Raw genomic sequence first — 19,973 nt, 5'->3', positions numbered from 1 at the left:
TGGGTCAAAGTCTTCACGTCATTCTCTTTTTTTCCTGTTTTTCCCCTTCTTAAATACATTATCGCAGAGGCGTTATCACAGGACATTCTGCTACTAATTGGCTCGGCCCTGGCCAGCAGTGGGTCCTCCCTCGGCCCGGATGAGTCCACTGAACAAAGGGAAACAACTTCTAGCAGTTTCCTACAGAAGCTGCCACCGTACAACCCCTCCACACTAAACAAAACCAACACAAGTATTTAATGTTTCAGTGTGATAGAGTATGTACGAAAATGTTACTGTACTGGATGAATTTATATGTGTATATTAATGGTTTAATAAAAAGCCTATTTTTACCAATATGGAATGTGAATTCAGGCACAGAAGAAGTAGCATCACTGCTCTTCCTTTCTGCTTTACCCATTCCTTTAATACGCTGGGAGGGTCACATGGTACACAAAATACGACGTGTCTGGAAAATGTGTGCACAAGTTCGAGACCAGAAGGATATGTAGAAAGGAAACTGTGGGTATCACTAATTTGAATATTTCTAGTTGTTCAGGCAAATGTTTGAGATCTTTTGGAGAGAACATGTGAAATAATGCATTCCAATGCCACATAAACACGACATTTCCTTTACAGCCACACACTTTGTCTGGACTGCTGTTGCTTGCCTTGTTTTTTGGGGAACAGCAGCTCCTTCCCGTTGCAGGATACTCTGGGGAAGGCGGCGGCACTCTCTTTTCTAGGCCATCCACTCCGCAAACAGCCTCAGCGAAGGTGCTGCACCACGTGATCAAGTTTTCATTTGCATTTCAAGACGATCATAGAATCACAGAATCATAGAATGGTTAGAGTTGGAAGGGACCTTCAAAGGTCATCTAGTCCAACCTCCCTGCAAGGAGCAGAGACATCCCTGACTAGATCAGGTTGCTCAGAGCCTCATCCAACCTTGCCTTGAAGATTTCCAGGGATGAGGCATCCACCATCTCTCTGGGCAACCTGTTCCAGTGCTCTACAACCCTCATTGTAAAATTTTTTTTTCCTAATATCTAACCTAAATCTACCTCCCACTATTTTAAAACCATTACCCCTAGTCCTGTCGTAACAGGCCCTACTGAACAGTCTGTCCCCATCTTTCTTGGAGGCCCCTTTGAGGTACTGGAAGACCACTATAAAGTCTCCCCAGAGCCTCGTCTTCTCCAGGCTGAACAGCCCCAACTCTCTCAGCCTGTCCTCATAAGAGAGGTGCTCCAGCCCTTTTATCATCTTCGTGGCCCTCCTCTGGACCTTCTCCAACTGGTCCATGTCCTTCTTGTGTTGGGGGCTCCAGAACTGGACACAGTACTCCAGGTGGGGTCTCACCAGGGCAGAGTAGAGGGGGAGAATCACCTCCCTCGACCTGCTGGCCACACTCATCTTGATGCAGCCCAGGATGCGGTTGGCCTTCTGGGCCGCAAGGGTGCATTGCCTGCTCATGTTGAGCTTCTCATTCACCAGCACTCCCAAGTCCTTCTCCTCAGGGCTGGTCTCGATCCATTCTCTGCCCAGCGTATATTTGTACCTGGGATTGCCACAACCCAGGTGCAGGACCTTTCATTTGGCCTGATTGAACTTTGTGATGTTGGTACGGGCTCACCTCTCCAGCCTGTCAAGGTCCCTCTGGATGGCATCCCTCCTTTCCAGAGTGTCAATGACACCGCATAGCTTTGTGTTGTCAGCGAACTTGCTGAGGGTGCACTCTATCCTACTATCCCTGTCGCTGACGAAGATGTTGAACAAGGCCTGGCCCAACACGGACCCCTGAGGAACACCACTCGTCACCGGTCTCCACTTGGACATTGAGCTGTTGACCACCACTCTCTGAGTGCGGCCATCCAGCCAACTCCTTATCCACCGAGTGGTCGGTCCATCAAACCCATGTCTCTCCAGTTTAGAGAGAAGAATGTCATGCAGGACAGTGTCAAATGCCCTGCACAAGATGATATCCATTGCTTGTCCCTTGTCCACCGATGCTGTCACCCTGTCATAGAAGGCCACCAAATTTGTCAGGCACCATCTGCCCTTGGTAAAGCCATGTTGGCTGTCACCAACCACCTCCTTGCTCTCCATGTGCCTTAGAACCGTTTCCAAGAGGATCCGCTCCATGACCTTGCCAGACACAGAGGTGAGACTGACCGGCCTGTAGTTGCCCAGGTCCTCCTTGTTTCCCTTTTTAAAAATAGGGGTTATGTTCCCTTTCTTCCAGTCATTGAGGACCTCACCAGACTGCCATGACTTCTCAAATACAATGGCCAGCGGCTTTGCAACTTTATCCACCAGTTCCCTGAGGACCCACGGATGCACTTCGTCAGGTCCCATGGACTTGTGCACCTTCAAGTCCCTCAGATGTTCCTGAACCTGCTGTTCCAGTACAGTGGGCAGTTTTTCATCCTCCCAGTCCCTGCTTGTGCCTTCCACAGCTTGGGTGGTGAGACAAAAGCCCTTATCGGTGAAGACTGAGAAAAAAAAAATCATTGAGCACCTCAGCCTTCTCCATGTCTCAGGTAACCAGGACACCGGTTTTCTTCCGGAGGGAGCCTACATTCTCCTTGGACCTCTTTTTTTTGTCCCCAACATACCTTTAGAAGCCTTTATTGTTGTTTTTGACATCCCTGGCCAGATTCAATTCTGTCAGGGCTTTAGCCTTCCTCACCTGATCCCTGGCCACTCACACAGCCTCTCTGTAATCCTCCCAGGCTACCTGTCCTGCTTCCACCTTCTATAGGCTTCCTTCTTTACTTTCAATTGGTCCAGGAGCTCCTTGCTCATCCATGTGGGCCTCCTGGCCTTTTTACCAGGAGATGATGAGTACAAAATTCTAGTTTTGACTTCTGCCTGGTCCCTGCAGCAGTGTGGGTCTGTTTTTTGTCAAGGTGAAGTAAGAACTTGTAACAGTACACCTTGTTGCAAAACAGAACCATCCTGTACGGTCTCCTACAAGGTACAGGCAGCGACTGAGTGGCTGAGTGACTTTCTAACTCCTTGATGCCTTGGCTCAGAAGACCTGTGATGGATAGTGGAAAGCAATACTACAAACACGGTAAGAGTGCAATCTCTTGCTGCAGTACTTCGGAGTATGGAATATATCTAAGCTACCCTTCCTCCTTGTAGACTGTGATAAATAAGAAACAGAGCATTGCAGGTGAGAACTGAGAAGAAAGCTGAGACACTGGAAAGCTAATATCCATGGCTTCTCCAACAACATTTTGAGTTTGGGAAGACCTATGCATTTCGGAAGGAGTTTGTGCTCCTCTCCTTCCAGGTGATATCCAGGAAGTCACAGTGGGCTTTGTGCTCTCAGGAGCCACTTTGGTTGTTTGCTACAGTCACTAACTACTGTTTCCCCTTTCCCCGTCCTCACAAAAAAAAAAACAAAAAACAACCAAACCAAAACAAAACCAAAACAAAACAAAAAAAAAAAAAAACAACCAACCAATCAAAAAACCCCCAAACCCTAAAAAAAAACAGTGGTACAGGCCTTGCAGATTATTTTGGAAGTTTCCCTGGCAAAGTTATTCTGCATGCAGACGAGTATTCACAGAATAAGTGAATCTCATTCACAGAATGAGACCAGCAAAATCAGCGGGAAGTACCTATGACATCCCTAATTTTTGATTATTCCTTTTCTTAACCTGGCTCATGATTACCCTGGCTGCTTCAGCCGTCAGTAGGACTGCTGCAGAGGAAATCGTGGGGCCACCGCCAGCATTTGCTTCCCTACAGGGTGCTGCCAACTGTCACTCGGGCATACAGGCACTTGAGGCAGGTGATCGGTGCTGCTCAGCTTCGATTCACAGGTGCCCTGGGATGTCTTTCTCTCCTCAGGATATCAACCGTTTGCATAACTATGTCACTTCCGCCGCTAACTCTCTCTTTTGTCCGTCTCTTTATTGCCTGACTGCACACAGACAATGGAAGATAATGAGAGTGGTAAGGTAAAGCCCGAGCCTACATGCAACCCCAAAGCCAAGAAGTTAAAACCAGTGGGTGAAGGGCAAGATCTTGAGAAATCCTCAAACAAGTCACCTTCAAGTCTGGCAAAGGGAAAGGGTCCTAGCTATAAGAATCGTATTTTCCTTATGGGATCAGAGTGCAATTGGATGCAGAAGTACAAGCAGAACCGCGATGACATCTGCCTGTACACAGTTAATGTGATGAATAAAGCGTTTTTGCTCTGCATTGCCGGCCCAGGGGCAGGTTTTCCATCACGTAGAACTGGCAGTCAGAACTCCCCTTGCAAATGTCAGTCTGTGTTCAGGGAAACAGTTCTCCCATGAGGTGTGAAAGCACAGAAAATTTTAGGAGAGGGATAAGTTGGCCGAATATGTCCTAGGGCTGTTCCTGCGAGAAAGACAGTGCTTCGGAAGAACAAAAGAGTGCTAAAACCCTGGTCTTCAGATATGCTAATTGTTTTCTTTGTCTTAGATACGTTCCCATTTCCTTTGACATCGAGTTGGTAGATCCACCCCGAGGAATGAGTTCAGCTTACTCCTTTTCAGCTCTCCAGTTTAGTCCGTGTCTTGAAAAAACATCAGACTAACCCCTGTGGCTCCTATATTTTTGTTTCCTTGCGCTTGTGGCTGCCGGATAAAGTTTGACATGCAGCTGCCGAAGGAAAACTGACTGGGTTTTCTGTTTCTTTTTTCTTTTTTTTTTCTTTTTTTTTTTTTCGTTTGTTGTGGGTTTTTTTTTCTTTTTTTTTTTTCTTTTAACCATGCCTTCTGATACCTATTCCAGCTGTTTCTCACCATCTCTTTCCACAGTATTTAACTTTCTCTCCCAGACACTATGCAATACACACCAGTATCTACTAGGGAGAAGACTTCTGCAGGCGATAAATAGCAGAGAGGTGACACGTATTTGAGAAAAAAAAAAAAAGAAAAATCCAACGAGAAGAGGTTTTTACTTTAGATTCTCTTCATCTCAATGAAAAAAAAAATCCTGGAACAATGCGAATTTCTAAGGGCACAGATCGTACGCAAGCGAAAGTGTTAAGTTGTTTCATAAAATATTTCTTTATGTCTGTGATGGTTGTCATAGTTTTGAGGAGTGAAGGCACTTCATCCCACCACCGAGAAGATGGACTTTATCTCCACCTCATGCCACGATATTCTTAGCATTGTTGTTAACTGTTCCGGTCTGAAGGGATCGTACAAAGCTGTTCTTGGACAGCTGAGGATAACCCAGAAAATCAATTAGTGATAACTATTATGTAGCTCTTAATTAGATGAAGAGTGACTTCCCTGCCAAATCTGCGCACATTTATGTGTGCTACTAGCAGAAGGGGGTGTGGGGGTATTTTGCTCCTCCCTAATAATCTGCCTCTTGTGTAGGACGAGAGAAAAGTTTGGACAGTGCCGCGCTCCCCGGTGCCACCAGGAGCGAAGGGACCCCGAGGGCTCCGCGCCACCCCTTCGCTGCGGGCTCTGCCGGAGCCTCCCCCGCTCCGGCCGGAGATCGCTCTCGCGGCCGTGCGTGGGTGCGGGGATCGGAGCCGCTGTGGCCATCGGGAGGCGGTGGAGTGTGCCGACCTAAAGCTGGAAGAAATGTGGAAGAAACCAGCGTGGGAAAATTGAGAGAGGGGCCGGTGCTGTGTAAGCAGGCTGTCGGGCAGGGCTCTGTGACTCAGCCCTGAGCCCGACCACCGCACGCGCTCTCCTCTCCCGTTTCTCCCTTCGTGGCTGTTTCTCGCATGAGTGAGCTTCCCCACAGGCCTGGGCACCGGCAAACGGAGGGACAAGAGTGTCTGGAGAAGAGTCCAAGACTTCCGCATACGGGATAAAACACGGATTTTACTTCGGCAGTTCCCACATGTAGAAAACCTCCAAGTATAATCAATCGTTTTTTTTCCTCGACACTCAGCTAAGACAGCGCCTCAGCGCCGAAAAGCGAAGCGGGGGGGGGGGATCCCTGCTCGCCCCTCACCCGTCCCTCCCCGACATGGCGGGCGAGATGGGGCGCAGCGGCGGCGAACGGAGAGGAAGGCTTCGCTCCTCCGGGACACGGCGGGGGATGTGCGCAACCCCTGTTTCCGTAAGGGTTAATGCGGGACCCGCGAGTAGCGGCAGGGCTTCCGGCAGCGGTGCAAGAAATGGAAGGCAATTGACTACCTAATACGAATGTTTCCAGAAAAGAAGAGCCAGATGAGGCAAATATAAATTCGTTATAGAAGCGTGTGTGTGATTAACATCAGTCTCCAGGTGAGACCGGGAGAGGAGCCGGGATCGCTGCCGGTAGCAGAGCGCGGCGGGATGCGGCGCTGGGGCCGGGGGGGAAGGACCCGCGGCTTTATTACGCCGGGCGCAGCCGCCGAGCTCCTGATCGCAACAGGCACCTCCGTGACCATCTCCGTCTGACCCGGGCTGAGCGGGGGTGGGTCCTGCCTCCGAGTGAGCATCAGGCAGGGCGGGGAGCCGAGTGGCGCCGTGCTCGGCAAACGGGGACGCGGAAACTTGGGAGCAGAGTCGGGCAGTCCCGGCGGTGCGCCGCCGCGGCTTGCGCAAGCTCGGCTGGAGAAAATGGAAATCAAACTGATAAAAGGTGATCTGCTGGAAGGGTACAACACGCCACTCCCACGTCGTGAAGCAGCAGGAAAAGGAATGTCTGATGTCCCCTTCCAGGTGCTCGGGAGTGCCTGTACGGAGCACTTGTTACAGTGACCTTAGAGACCGCTTCTCTCAACAGCCCACAGCTGTGGTCGAGTGATAACTGCTTTGTTCAGTGTACATACACTTCCCTAACGTTCCAAAATGCTTACCATAAAATGATATGCAAACACACACACAGAGTACGTCTCCAACACACACGTTGCACTGAGTCTCCCCGAAACACACATCGCACCGTGCTCCCGAAAACAGACGGTGCACCCCGAAACACATAATTAGATTTCTCACTCCCCGACACAAACATCACCGTGCGCCGTCCGACACACACCATCGACCTGCGTACAGAACAGCCATCGCCCTGCGCCCGACGGCACACAGACCGCGCCGCTCCTCCCCTACACTCGCACCACTCCACGCAGAAGGAAACACGCAGCGCCCTGCATTGGCTGACAAACTCATCGCTCTTCTCCTGATGACACGCACATCGCTTCGCTCCCCGAAGAAATTCCTCATCGCTCTGTGCCGGCTGACAAACACATGACACCACGCCTTACGAAAAAAAAAAAAACCACGCCGCTCGGCTCGTAGGACACACTGAGGGGACACAGGGCTCTGCAGAGATGACAAACACATCGCTCTTCTCCAAACGACAACGCACATCGCTGAGCCCCGCACAGTACACATCGTTCCGCGCCCCGCGATGCACACACCGTCTTGCGGTCGGCCGAAGAGCGCATAGCCAGGGGCGGACACTCTCAAACCGCACCCCCCCGACCCCCCTCCCCGCCCCCCCGGGTTCGGGGATTGGAACGGCCGGCGGCTTTATCACGTCACTGCCAGAGCCGCTGTAAAAGAGCTCGCACGGGCAGCAGCGTTAGCCAGTACCTGGTGACCGCTGCCGGGTGTTGAGTGAGACACAAGCCTTCGCTGCGATGTCTGAACCCGCCAAGTCCGCCCCCGCGCCCAAGAAGGGCTCCAAGAAGGCGGTGACCAAGACGCAGAAGAAGGGCGACAAGAAGCGCAAGAAGAGCCGCAAGGAGAGCTACTCCATCTACGTGTACAAGGTGCTGAAGCAGGTGCACCCGGACACGGGCATCTCGTCCAAGGCCATGGGCATCATGAACTCCTTTGTCAACGACATCTTCGAGCGCATCGCCGGCGAGGCCTCGCGCCTGGCGCACTACAACAAGCGCTCCACCATCACCTCGCGGGAGATCCAGACGGCCGTGCGGCTGCTGCTGCCCGGCGAGCTGGCCAAGCACGCCGTGTCTGAGGGCACCAAGGCTGTCACCAAGTACACCAGCTCCAAGTAAGCTGCCTCTGCGCCCTGTGCCGGACGTCCTCGGCCCAAAGGCTGTTTTAAGAGCCACCAATTCTCTCATTTGAACAGTTTTGTCACTGGTATTTTCCGACAGTTATAAAACTTCTGTCTTCTGTCTCACTTAGATAGTGCCCTTCGAGACCACTTTTTAATCTGTTATTGCAGCTTTTCTTACGTCTCCGAGTTTGAGGTCTTCACCTGATGTCCGCAGACGCTTTGGAACAGCCCATCAGGGGGCAGCAGAGGCTGGGAAGTCACACTCGTTGACGCGCGATTAGAGCTTGTCTATCTGACTCTTAGGTCGCTCTGAAACCATTAACAGCCTTGTGTTAGGAACCTTGTTTAAAAAAAAAAAAAAACAACAAACCAAAACAACACAACACAGAACTAAGAAACAGCTAAATTAACCCTTTAAGGCATACATTTTAAGCAGAAGGTTAGTTCCAGATAGGGAAGATCAATGATTTAAAGCACTACAGAAAATACTTTCTCACTACTTAAATCCTCAAAGACACTTTTGAACTGTATTAGCATGTCTATGACATTATATAGAACTTAATGGTGTGAGAACAGGGACAACGAATGGACTATCGATGAAATTGGCCTGAGACAGAGAGAACAAGCACTGTAACCACTTTCCCTTTCTTATTTCAGATTCCAGGGCCTTTTCCCTGAGCAATGGCACAGAGAAAGCAGATGGGGCAGAGAAGGTACCCTACAAACACAGGGTGACTGAAGCAGCTCACAAGAGCTTATGCACAACGGACACTGTGAAGAAGATTCATCAAAAGATGGCTGGGTTCAGAAAGCCATATAGCAATAAAAATACAAAACCCAAAAGGTATACACCAGGCATGGGTGTTGTGTTCTTAAACTGTGCTGGGGCTTTTAGGTCACTGTGACTGACTGCTAAGATAACCTAAACATACCACCAGTAAAACCATAATAAACTGTAGAAATTAAAGCTCTTTAGATGAAAAAGTTGGGTGGCTCTTAAAAGAGCCTTTGGGTTCAAAGGTTTTTCCAACAAGTATTTACTTGGAGCTGGTGTACTTGGTGACAGCCTTGGTGCCCTCGGACACGGCGTGCTTGGCCAGCTCGCCGGGCAGCAGCAGCCGCACGGCCGTCTGGATCTCCCGCGAGGTGATGGTGGAGCGCTTGTTGTAGTGCGCCAGGCGCGAGGCCTCGCCGGCAATGCGCTCGAAGATGTCATTGACAAAGGAGTTCATGATGCCCATGGCCTTGGACGAGATGCCCGTGTCCGGGTGCACCTGCTTCAGCACCTTGTACACGTAGATGGAGTAGCTCTCCTTGCGGCTCTTCTTGCGCTTCTTGTCGCCCTTCTTCTGCGTCTTGGTCACCGCCTTCTTGGAGCCCTTCTTGGGCGCGGGGGCGGACTTGGCCGGCTCAGGCATCGCAGCAAACGAGCCACTACCACACAACTACTCACACACAGCACCAGGCACCAAATGACGCCTCCGCCCGCCGGAGCGCCTTTTATAGCAGAGCGGTGTAATGCAGCGGCTCGAGAGCGCGCATCGCCATTGGTTGGAAGTTCTGCTTCAGGGCGTCACGCCGCCACAAGCTTCGCCATTGGACAGCTCTCGATCCGCGTTCCCATTGGCTGTCGAAACAACGCCTCCTTCCCAGCCTATCAACGACAGAGCCGCCGCTCCCCCTCAGCTGTATATAAACCCGCGGGCTGGGGTGGCTGGGGTTAGGCTACTGTTTGCGCGGAGCACTTGTTGGTAGTTTTTTTTCTTGTTGCTGCGGAGCGTCTGCGATGTCCGGGCGCGGGAAGCAGGGCGGGAAGGCGCGGGCCAAGGCCAAGTCGCGCTCGTCGCGGGCCGGGCTGCAGTTCCCCGTGGGCCGCGTGCACCGGCTGCTGCGCAAGGGCAACTACGCGGAGCGGGTGGGCGCCGGCGCCCCGGTGTACCTGGCGGCCGTGCTGGAGTACCTGACGGCCGAGATCCTGGAGCTGGCGGGCAACGCGGCCCGCGACAACAAGAAGACGCGCATCATCCCCCGCCACCTGCAGCTGGCCATCCGCAACGACGAGGAGCTCAACAAGCTGCTGGGCAAGGTGACCATCGCGCAGGGCGGGGTGCTGCCCAACATTCAGGCCGTGCTGCTGCCCAAGAAGACCGACAGCCACAAGGCAAAAGCCAAGTGAATGCATCTAAGACACTAAGGAAAAAAAAAGAAAAAAAAAGAAAAAAAGGCTCTTTTCAGAGCCACCCACAACGGTTGTAAAGGGTTGAGTCACTTTTTTATTTTTTTTTTATAGTGACTGCAGGCAGAAAACATCCAAGCTGATTTTTCTTAGTATTTGTCTTAATTATGCCTTTCTTCCTGCCTAGTTGTTTTGTTGTTGTTGTTGTTGTTGGGTTTTTTTAGGGAAATTGTTGTTTTTGTAGTACTAAGTGATACTGTTTTAAAAACTGGGAGTGATCCAGAGAGGGGTTCAATTTAATTGCTCTTTGCTTTTTTAGCTGTACCGTATGTTGTTTTTAACAGAGTAACTTTATGCTTCAGGAATGTCTGGATTAGTGTTAACCATATTTTTATATGATACTATGCTAAGCATAATGCCTCTTAGTAAATAATCTCTGGTTTTGCTGTAAGTGCTCTACCCAGTATTTATTAGAGGATGATAAAAACTAAAGCCTTGGTATCAGTGCAGATTACTCCTGTTCTATTGGAGAGTAGCAAAGATAAGTTGCTTGTTGTTGCAACTCTGGACAATGTGGAGTTTTCAAACTCGGGGAGGAAGAAAAAAAAAACCAAAAAACAGCAAAGCACATGCAAAAAACACCCCTGAAGGAATAGCGCGGTACTAGGAATGACTGATCTAATTTCTTTGCAACAGGAGGGGTATTCTCGGGCCCTTTGTTGATTTCCATGTATCACCACATTTTAATGCTGTTGTGTGAGAGAGTCCCGCTGGCTTTCCTTGACAAAACTTACTCTGCAGAGCACTAGGGAAGGCTTTCAAGTAGGGGCGAGTTGCCAATGTTCTCAATGAACTGCTTCATGAGACTTGCTACCACAGTGATGGCCTCTGTGCTACACTTTAAGGAGCACTATCACTTTTAATTTTGGTTTTGCTGGCACTACTGGCTGGGTCTGCTCCCTCTTATCCAGGAGGTACAGGAAATTTTGAGCTCTCAGCCCATTTTGGTAGAAGGCAAGTGGTTCTTGGAAGAGCTACTGCCGTTCTAGCAGGGTACAGCATTGCCTTAAAGTCATTTCTCTACTTTGGTGCCACTGCTTGCTTCCAATTTTCATCTGACTTTTTTCTTGCTGCTTTTCTAGCCTTAGTCTTGTGCAGACTCTTGGTCGCAGAGGCTGTCAGCTTCCTGAGTTTCCTGGGGTTCTCTTTTGCACTCTGTGGAGGCAGACGTGTCCTTGGTGATCAGCTCGGTGGCACTGGAGCACCAGGAGTTTTCAGCATGACTGCAATTTTCCTCATCTCTGTCCTCCAGTATTAGGGGAGAGATGTGGTTTAACATATCTGTGGACCTGGTGTTCACTGAGTTTAGGTTTCCTATAACTGAGTAGACAATATGTTCACTCATCTACAGGAGAGGGAAGTTCCCACTTCCCTGCATATCTGTGTTTCTTCTGCTTAATGGGATTGTTGTCTGTGTATCAGAACCACTAGAGATTGCAGCAAAAGTGGGGAAGGGCACTGTGAAACCTCCTGGGTACATGTGCATCCTCTCCATGTTGTGTGAGAGGATTTAAATGCTAGTTTCTAGACTGTAAAAACTTTCAAGAGGACAGTCTTCCCCATTTCTTTCCCTTATAAATGAATGCTCTGGTAGCAACAGTACAAATGCAATAGTAGAGAAGATACAACGACTTATCTGCCTTCATGGTCTTGTGAAAAAGGGTTAATCATGCTGATTGTCATTATCAACCTTTTAGAAACACTCCTTGTTTGATTTTTATCCTGTCAATAAATGCACAATTAGAAGCTGCTGTTATAAGTCTGCAGTACACCACACTGAGGTTTTGCGTGACGTTATCAGTGAAGTATCAGTTAAGCCTAAAACTCCAGGAACTAAATGTGCCTTACACTCATCTGACCATTTCACTTCTTCCATTGGATTTGTATCAGAGATTTTGAAAGACAGGGTTTAAAAGGTCCTGCATGTAGGGAGTGGAATGGATTCAGATAAATTGCCTGGTCCTCCTAAGCCAGCTCAGCTGAGCCCAGGCAGCTGGGTTTGCCTGTGAGGCGATCAGCCCAGTCTGCTGGTACTTGGAGTACAGGAGGAGGCAGCCCTGTTTAAAGTCGTATTTCAGTGAGTAGAAGGACTGAGGATATGTCATTCCCATGGAAATTCTTGTCCTCTTTTCTAAGCAGGATGATTATAGATGCTAACCTCACTGTGACCTCTGTGCATGAGGCAAAAAGAACTTTACCATGTGGAGCGTTCAGATTGTTTTGCTTTGTTGTGTGGCTGCTGCGTGCTACAAAAGGAGAAGGGGATGCATACAAGAGATGTATGCATTTCTTACTAGCTGAGATGCTGCGTAAAGGTAGTGCAAGATTCCTTACTCCATCTGAAGTCCAAATTTCAACCATAGCTCTCCATTTGTGCCCTCTTTTTATTTCAGGAATTATTTCTTCCATTTTCCTATGATCCTTTCAAGAACAAAATCTACATGCAATGCACGTATGCCTACAAGTACAAAAAAGGTTGTGAATTTTACTGTTAAGGAAATCAGGTAGACGAGTATCAGGTGTCCTGATACTCTTCACACACAAACTACTTATTCTCTAGATTTAAAATGCAAATATGTCCAGAGTTGCTTCCTGAGGTTTTCTGTGTTTTTTTTTTTTTAAAAAAAAAATGAAGAACCTTTGTGATTAATACTTAGTATAATTTTTTTTTACAAGAAAGGCTTTTGGAACAACCTCTCCATCAGGACAGGCTGTTAAATAATTCAGTTTTTGCAGCCACCAGAGAAACCCAAACCAAAAACTAAAAAAACCCTTTCCAACTACATAGGCCTCTGGTTCTGTGACCCCTGTTCAACTAGGAAAGAGCTGCCCGTGCTCATTGTAATGCTTCTTCCTTCCATCTATGTATGTGAGCTGGGAAGGGAGAAGGGGTGTTCCCAGGTGCATTCCTGTCTTCTCCAGTGAGATGTGTGTCGTGTCTTGATTTGCACTGTGCTCTGATTCAGCACCACCCTGAGACCAGGTTCTTGGAGCTCAAGAACTCAATTTTTTCCTTTACAATTTGAACCAGACAGATTTTCATTACTAACCAAAAGTATTACATCAAGGTGTATAAAAGACCAGTTTTTTTTTTCCCCTAGCTGCAGTTAGTACTTCATCCCTCAAAGTTAATTATTTTCAAATACATTATTTTCTGTTAAAACTGGAAAAGAAAGTTTCTGGGAAACAAACATCGCAATAATTTGCTCTGTGTGTGAGTAATTATAATCTCTGGCCATTAGGAAAAACAATTTAATTTTCATAAATAGGTGAGCATATACTGATTTACACCATTTAAAAAAAAAAAGAGCAGGAAGTAGTACAAAATTGCTAGAGTCAGTGTGTGATCTGTTTGGGTTTTGGATCAGGTGTATGGCATCTATTTCTCATTTCTGATTCTATGTCCAGTCAGTTAACTGGAGAATAGTTATTTATCTAGGTGGAGGTGGCATAATTCCTGCTATATGAAGATGATGTATTCGAATATTGTGCCATCTTACTGTTGCTGGGTGATGTCATCTGGGTAGAGCGGATTTAAGAATACAAAGAAAACTGCATTGATCTGAATGGGAAAGAACACTAAAGAACATGAAAGATGGAAGAATATGCTGTCATATGATTTTATACTCACACTAATTGCTTTATTAATTTTGAATGTTCATCCTCCTATGGGATGAAATTGTAGTGTTTGCTCTTCTTGCTGTGCCTAATCCTACTACTATTACTGCTAGTGAAAAGAACAAGTACGTGAAATTTTCCATGGTAGTTGTTTTTTGTAATTTCATAACTTTGGTCTCGGCACTGATGGAAAATTAATGTCTGTGTTAGAATGAGATTTAATGACATGTGCAGGTAAAAATGCTGTATTCACATGACAGGCCCCTAATATTGCCTCATCACTAATACTTAGACTGGAAGAATCAACCATAAGCAACATTTTCTTTTTTGTTGAGTGAAGTGTTTCACGAGCCTATAAACAACTTCACATTCTGAAACAGCCTTTAAAAAAAAAAAAATCCCCTCAAATTTCTGTAAAAGCTATGTTAATTAAGTGTGTAGCATGGAGTTTACAAAGTCAGAAAAAGCTAAAAGAATGCTCGTGGGTTCCTGAACTGGGAGGCCAAAAGGCACCACCAAGTTTTTACTTAAACTCAGGCAACAGGGCTGCCCCTGTGACAGCTCTAGTATGAACTAAGGGTCTTTTTTTTGACTGATTTTGACTTCTACATGACTGATTATTAATAATAATAGCCACAGAGAAATTATTCCAATGATCACACCATTGTCAAAATCTGAGCACTTTTAGTATGTGGTATTTTCTAAAATCCCTTTCTAGTGACCCATACATTCCCTTAGACAAAAACCTAGAGCCTGGAACATACTATGGTTTATTAATCTTTTTGTGTACAGTACATATAGAGAGGCCCAAAATATGCAAACTATGTTTCAGAGATTGCACTGAGGCACTTGGAGAGCAGATTTATAAACTCCATTTGAAACTGCCAGAGAACTGAGTATGGAAGGTGCCTCTTACCACCAGATATCTGAAATACAATCAGAGATGTCCATCTGTCTTAAAACTGAAATTAACTTTGATAAACTGGTGGCCGATTTAAAAGAGATCTGGTACCTGCCTCTCCATCTCTATTACCAAACAACATACATTAAGTGCTAGAAAGATTGACTTTTGTGATTCTGTGGTCCTTGCACAGGCTAATTGTGTTCACAAATCCATAGAGTAAGATTGTAAATCAGGATTATTCAGATGCAGTTCGCAAGGTGATAGTGGCTTGGATCTGCATTTACAGCAGTGTCTAATCACCCAAGAATGAAGTGGAATTATTCAGCATGGGGTTTGAGACTGAAAAAATTTAGGGTCAATTAGTAGTTATAAGTCAGCCCACAGTGGTTAGTTTCTCAATTTTTGACAGTTTTAATAAAACTAATGACATAAATACAAGATATTTATATGTGTATACATGCACACTCACTTGGTGCTTTTAATTATAAGGGGAATATTCTATCCCTAAAGGAGTCCTAGGGAGAAGCTACGCAAGTTACTGTAAAAATCACAGACACAGCAGAACTATTAAGAAAATTGCTGAAGATAAATAATGTTAGAATGGACTTCTGTGTTGTATCAATCACTTGGCTATTTATAATACTTAAAATATCTTTATATATTATAACTGTCACTTGCTATTATGTATTTTTTACAGTACAGTGTACTGTAGACCTCTCACTTTGCTACAAAAAAAAAAAGACTGAGCCATCAAGTGGTAGATACTGTTATAGCAGTTACAGTGATGTACATAAACAATCAGTATTTTTTTTTTCCTGACTAGGAAATGACAGAAGCCATTTTCCACTTCAATTTTCGACCCACATAATATAAGCATACTTAAAATTAATAGTGATGTATAAGAAATATACATACCACAATCTTAGAAGAAAAGTATAATAGAAGTATAATTAAAATAGTATTGAATAGAAAAAAAATACAATTAAAAACCCACACTTCAGTTACAAAAACACTACTTACAGCAAACCATTTGATACCAAGGCTAAATGTATGTTCCCTAAGACAGAAAATTGTTATAAGTTAAGTTAGACTTAAAAAAAGAAAGACTGTAAATTAAGAACCCAGGCCAAGAAAATAGAAGGTTTTTTTTCCACACTTGACTGTACAGCCCTTTTATTGAAAAGGTGGGTGGCTCTTAAAAGAGCCTTTGGGTTCAAAGGTTTTTCCAACAAGTATTTACTTGGAGCTGGTGTACTTGGTGACAGCCTTGGTGCCCTCGGACACGGCGTGCTTGGCCAGCTCGCCGGGCAGCAGCAGCCGCACGGCCGTCTGGATCTCCCGCGAGGTGATGGTGGAGCGCTTGTTGTAGTGCGCCAGGCGTGAGGCCTCGCCGGCGATGCGCTCGAAGATGTCATTGACAAAGGAGTTCATGATGCCCATGGCCTTGGACGAGATGCCCGTGTCCGGGTGCACCTGCTTCAGCACCTTGTACACGTAGATGGAGTAGCTCTCCTTGCGGCTCTTCTTGCGCTTCTTGTCGCCCTTCTTCTGCGTCTTGGTCACCGCCTTCTTGGAGCCCTTCTTGGGCGCGGGGGCGGACTTGGCCGGCTCAGGCATCGCAGCAAACGCGCGTCTCTCACAGACCCCGAAACAAACAACCCGGAGCCAAACGACGGAATGAAGCAAGCAGCAGCGTGCCTCCTATTTATAGCTCTCTTATGCAAATGAGCGGTATTCCTTTTGACTATTTTCATTGGTCAGAACACAATCACGCGGCCCAGAGCCCTTATAATCACTTCTTATTGGTCGGAATTCGATTCACCTTCTCATTGGCTGGCCAGCGCAGACCTACTTATCAGCCTATCAGCGAAGGGTCAGGTGGGAAAGCCAGGCTATAGATGAGGAGCGTGGGGTGGGTGCTCCGTTTTGTTACTGGTTTCTCTTAGAAGCGAGCAGCCGAGCGAGGATGTCCGGGCGCGGGAAGCAGGGCGGGAAGGCGCGGGCCAAGGCCAAGTCGCGCTCGTCGCGGGCCGGGCTGCAGTTCCCCGTGGGCCGCGTGCACCGGCTGCTGCGCAAGGGCAACTACGCGGAGCGGGTGGGCGCCGGCGCCCCGGTGTACCTGGCGGCCGTGCTGGAGTACCTGACGGCCGAGATCCTGGAGCTGGCGGGCAACGCGGCCCGCGACAACAAGAAGACGCGCATCATCCCCCGCCACCTGCAGCTGGCCATCCGCAACGACGAGGAGCTCAACAAGCTGCTGGGCAAGGTGACCATCGCGCAGGGCGGGGTGCTGCCCAACATCCAGGCCGTGCTGCTGCCCAAGAAGACCGACAGCCACAAGGCAAAAGCCAAGTGAGCACAAGGGAAGGGCCGCACGTTGTCTCTTCCGGAAAACATAATCCAAAGGCTCTTTTCAGAGCCACCCACAAAATCATAAGAGAGCTTAGTTATCCTTACTGTACTTAGTTAAGCTGTTTTATATTAATTACCCAACTCATGTTTTATCATGGTTTTTTTTCCATGTTTATTAACAATATTTTTGGCTTGATGATAGTAGCAACGCCTTCCATGTTTTCGTTAAAACAAAGTCGTGCCAAAATGTCCTCCCGGAGCAAGTTCTTCCTGGGGTCTTTTCCGCTTACTTCTTAAGCCGGAGAACACGGGAACAGTGCCTTTTGGCGAGAGGTCCCCTCCCTCCCCCCCTTCTTCCGCGTTTTTTCTTCTCCGGGAGTGGCTGAAACGTGCCGGAGGTACGAGGCGACGGAGTGGGGGGAAGGGGCAGCGGGCCGGGCTCTCCGCTGGCCAATCCTTGGTCAGGGCGGGCTTTTTCAATACTTAAAGCGCCTTTCTTTCTCATCGGGAACAAAAGGAATGGGATAGCTCAGGGCTATTTTCAGGTCGTTAAGGAAACCCTCCCATCCTCCCCCAAAACAGACAATAGCATTCAAGGAGACACCTTAAGAGAAATCATACAATGGATTAGACATGGCTCAGTAGTAGCGTGCCTGAAAACTGCATTATTGTTGTTACAAAATACGTTCTTTAAAAAAAAAAATACATCGATTTTTTTTTATCAAATAATTATTATAAAACATTGCTTCCTGGTAGTCAAACCAATTACTTGGTAAAAAATACATAAAAGTCTAAAGTCTACACTTCCCTAAAGCCGCCGCATTACACCGCGCTGGTTAGCGTTTCTTTCGGTAACCGTAGGGGGGAAGAAAAAAAAAAAACAAACAAACAAAAAAAAACCCCACAACAACAAAAAATTGTCCTCTGACGACTTACGAATTACTGGATCCTTGCTGCAGGTTACTGACGGCCTCGGTGCCTCAGCTCATTTAGGGAAAGTGTGGGTGGCTCTTAAAAGAGCCGTTGGATAACAAAATATGCAGAGCTTGACTCTTCCCATAAAATTTACTTCTTTTTGGGCGCCGCCTTCTTTGCCTTGGCTGCCTTGGGCTTAGCTGCCTTAGGCTTGGCTGCTTTGGGCTTCACTGCCTTCGCCTTGGCCGGGCTCTTGGCTGCCTTCTTGGGGCGTCCTGCCTTCGCCGCCTTCTTGGGGCTCTTGGCTGCTTTCTTGGCTGCAGTGGCCGCCGGCTTCTTGGCTTTCTTGGGGCTCTTCTTCACGGCAGCCGCTTTCTTGGGCTTCTTGGCAGCACTGGCGGGCTTCTTGGCTGCAGGCTTCTTGGGCTTGGCCGCGGCTGCCCGCTTCTTGGGGGCTTTTTCCTTCACTTCTCCAGGTTTCTTGTTGAGGCGGAAGGAGCCGGAGGCGCCCGTGCCCTTGGTCTGCACCAGGGTGCCCTTGCCGACGAGGCTCTTGAGCCCCAGCTTGATGCGGCTGTTGTTCTTCTCCACATCGTAGCCGCCGGCGGCCAGCGCCTTCTTGAGGGCGGCGAGGGAGAGCCCCTTGCGCTCCTTGGAGGCGGACACGGCCTTGGTGATCAGCTCGGTGACGCTGGGCCCCGCGGGCTTGCGGGCTTTGGAGCCGCTCGCCGCCTTCTTCGGCTTCTTGGCGGCGGCCTTGGCGGCGGGTGCGGGTGCATCGGGGGCGGCGGCGGGAGCGGTCTCGGACATCGCAGCAGCGTCCTCTGTGGAGCAGGCGAACACAATTGGGCTGGCGGGGGTCAGATGCTCGTATTTTTAGAGAGGAGCCGCGCGGTGATTGGTGCGTTACAGAGCCCGCCCCGCTGCTCGGCCGGGGAGCCCTTCGGTGTGCTCGATTTGTGTTTCTTTGGACTAACAAAAGTGTATTTTCCTCGGAATTTCTGCCACCAAATCGCCCCGTTTCCCCGGTGAGGGAGGAGAAGAGCAGGTACTTGCGTTCGGGAGAGTTTCCAGCCGCAAACACGCGGGCTGAGTTAAAGGAGAAGCGATAAATCCCGTGTGCTGCTGCTGGAGAGACCTCTGAAGAGAGAAACTTTTGTTTTTCCTTGCAAATTAAAAATTTCCTTTTGACATAAATGTTACAGTAACGACCCAGTCTGATTCTTTAGAGGGTTTTCTTGGGGTCAAAGTGGAAATCTGCCGATTTAAAGCTATTTTGACAGTTTAAATTGATTTTGAAGAGGAGGAAGTAACACAAACTCCTCTTTCAGCTCTGAATATGGATTAAGAACCGGTTCCTTTGACCATGTGTTTTACCTCCTAAAACGCTAAAGTCTAGTGAAATAGTGTCTCATACAACCTCCTATTGCACTTATTACAGAGCCATAAGCGATTTGTTAATATCTAGAGATTTATAAACGCACAGTTGGTTTATTTTTTCTTCCTAGAATTTCAGTAGAAGGGAGGCAAACTTACTCTGCTACCTTGTGTTGGGTGTTTTCTTTCTTTTGTTTCTTTTCCATATGAATTTCTGTATCAAGTATTAAGTAAATCAAGCTATTTGCTTTTCATGCTGTATGCCACTTTCAAGGAAACAGTCATTTGATATCTAATGTTACAAAACTGTAGCTTTGTAAAAGAAAGCAAGCTCCTAAACTTCTGGTCATATTTACTGAAATTATCTTTGTCTCTGTAGCAATTTAAGACGTGCAAGGGCAATTGTAGTAGTTTAGTAGTTATGCTTTTCCTACCCAGAGAGTATTATCTTATTATGTATTTTCTCTAATAGCAGTAGAATGTAAAGCTGTATTAGGTTTTTGTTTTGTTTTGTTTTGTTTTGTTTTTTAAACACATCTCACACAACATGTCTACACAAAGGTTTCTCTAAAGCCGATTCTGAATCCTCTTTCCACCGTAAATAAAACCCACCTTATTCTTCCTTATGCA

At 47.5% G+C, this 19,973-nt stretch overlaps 6 protein-coding genes across 6 annotated transcripts; 3 read left to right on the top strand and 3 right to left on the bottom strand.

The window, feature by feature from the left end:
- Positions 1–7,555: 7,555 nt before the first annotated feature.
- Positions 7,556–7,988, top strand: LOC147602091 (histone H2B 1/2/3/4/6-like). The gene has a single exon (XM_086740096.1). It carries the CDS (start codon positions 7,556–7,558, stop codon positions 7,934–7,936), a length of 381 nt encoding a protein of 126 aa, XP_086596222.1. The 3' UTR covers positions 7,937–7,988.
- A 780-nt stretch (positions 7,989–8,768) lies between these two features.
- LOC147602090 (histone H2B 1/2/3/4/6) lies at positions 8,769–9,657 on the bottom strand. Its single transcript, XM_086751330.1, has one exon. It carries the CDS (start codon positions 9,357–9,359, stop codon positions 8,979–8,981), a length of 381 nt encoding a protein of 126 aa, XP_086607456.1. The 5' UTR covers positions 9,360–9,657; the 3' UTR covers positions 8,769–8,978.
- Positions 9,658–9,702: 45 nt separating this feature from the next.
- On the top strand, positions 9,703–10,221 carry LOC104473604 (histone H2A-IV). The gene has a single exon (XM_010128875.2). It carries the CDS (start codon positions 9,728–9,730, stop codon positions 10,115–10,117), a length of 390 nt encoding a protein of 129 aa, XP_010127177.2. The 5' UTR covers positions 9,703–9,727; the 3' UTR covers positions 10,118–10,221.
- Positions 10,222–15,855: 5,634 nt separating this feature from the next.
- On the bottom strand, positions 15,856–16,452 carry LOC147602089 (histone H2B 1/2/3/4/6). Its single transcript, XM_086751305.1, has one exon. It carries the CDS (start codon positions 16,314–16,316, stop codon positions 15,936–15,938), a length of 381 nt encoding a protein of 126 aa, XP_086607431.1. The 5' UTR covers positions 16,317–16,452; the 3' UTR covers positions 15,856–15,935.
- Positions 16,453–16,508: 56 nt separating this feature from the next.
- Positions 16,509–17,203, top strand: LOC147602088 (histone H2A-IV). Its single transcript, XM_086751294.1, has one exon. It carries the CDS (start codon positions 16,666–16,668, stop codon positions 17,053–17,055), a length of 390 nt encoding a protein of 129 aa, XP_086607420.1. The 5' UTR covers positions 16,509–16,665; the 3' UTR covers positions 17,056–17,203.
- Positions 17,204–17,206: 3 nt separating this feature from the next.
- On the bottom strand, positions 17,207–19,365 carry LOC147602087 (histone H1.01). The gene is made up of 2 exons (XM_086751282.1): positions 17,988–19,365; positions 17,207–17,547 (listed from the first exon to the last, which is right to left on the bottom strand). Exon 1 carries the CDS (start codon positions 18,774–18,776, stop codon positions 18,117–18,119), a length of 660 nt encoding a protein of 219 aa, XP_086607408.1. The 5' UTR covers positions 18,777–19,365; the 3' UTR covers positions 17,207–17,547; positions 17,988–18,116.
- Between the last annotated feature and the right edge of the window lie 608 nt (positions 19,366–19,973).

This window comes from Chlamydotis macqueenii, chromosome 1 (assembly GCF_036417535.1).
Source record: "Chlamydotis macqueenii isolate bChlMac1 chromosome 1, bChlMac1.mat, whole genome shotgun sequence".
Lineage (NCBI taxonomy): Eukaryota > Metazoa > Chordata > Aves > Otidiformes > Otididae > Chlamydotis > Chlamydotis macqueenii.
This window is presented reverse-complemented; position numbering and strand designations above follow the sequence as displayed.

What these genes read in the sequence shown, in the direction of transcription:
- LOC147602089 (XM_086751305.1), bottom strand. Translation starts at nt 16,316, where the DNA reads ATGCCTGAGCCGGCCAAGTCCGCCCCCGCGCCCAAGAAGGGCTCCAAG.
- LOC147602090 (XM_086751330.1), bottom strand. Translation starts at nt 9,359, where the DNA reads ATGCCTGAGCCGGCCAAGTCCGCCCCCGCGCCCAAGAAGGGCTCCAAG.
- LOC147602087 (XM_086751282.1), bottom strand. Translation starts at nt 18,776, where the DNA reads ATGTCCGAGACCGCTCCCGCCGCCGCCCCCGATGCACCCGCACCCGCC.
- LOC147602088 (XM_086751294.1), top strand. Translation starts at nt 16,666, where the DNA reads ATGTCCGGGCGCGGGAAGCAGGGCGGGAAGGCGCGGGCCAAGGCCAAG.
- LOC104473604 (XM_010128875.2), top strand. Translation starts at nt 9,728, where the DNA reads ATGTCCGGGCGCGGGAAGCAGGGCGGGAAGGCGCGGGCCAAGGCCAAG.
- LOC147602091 (XM_086740096.1), top strand. Translation starts at nt 7,556, where the DNA reads ATGTCTGAACCCGCCAAGTCCGCCCCCGCGCCCAAGAAGGGCTCCAAG.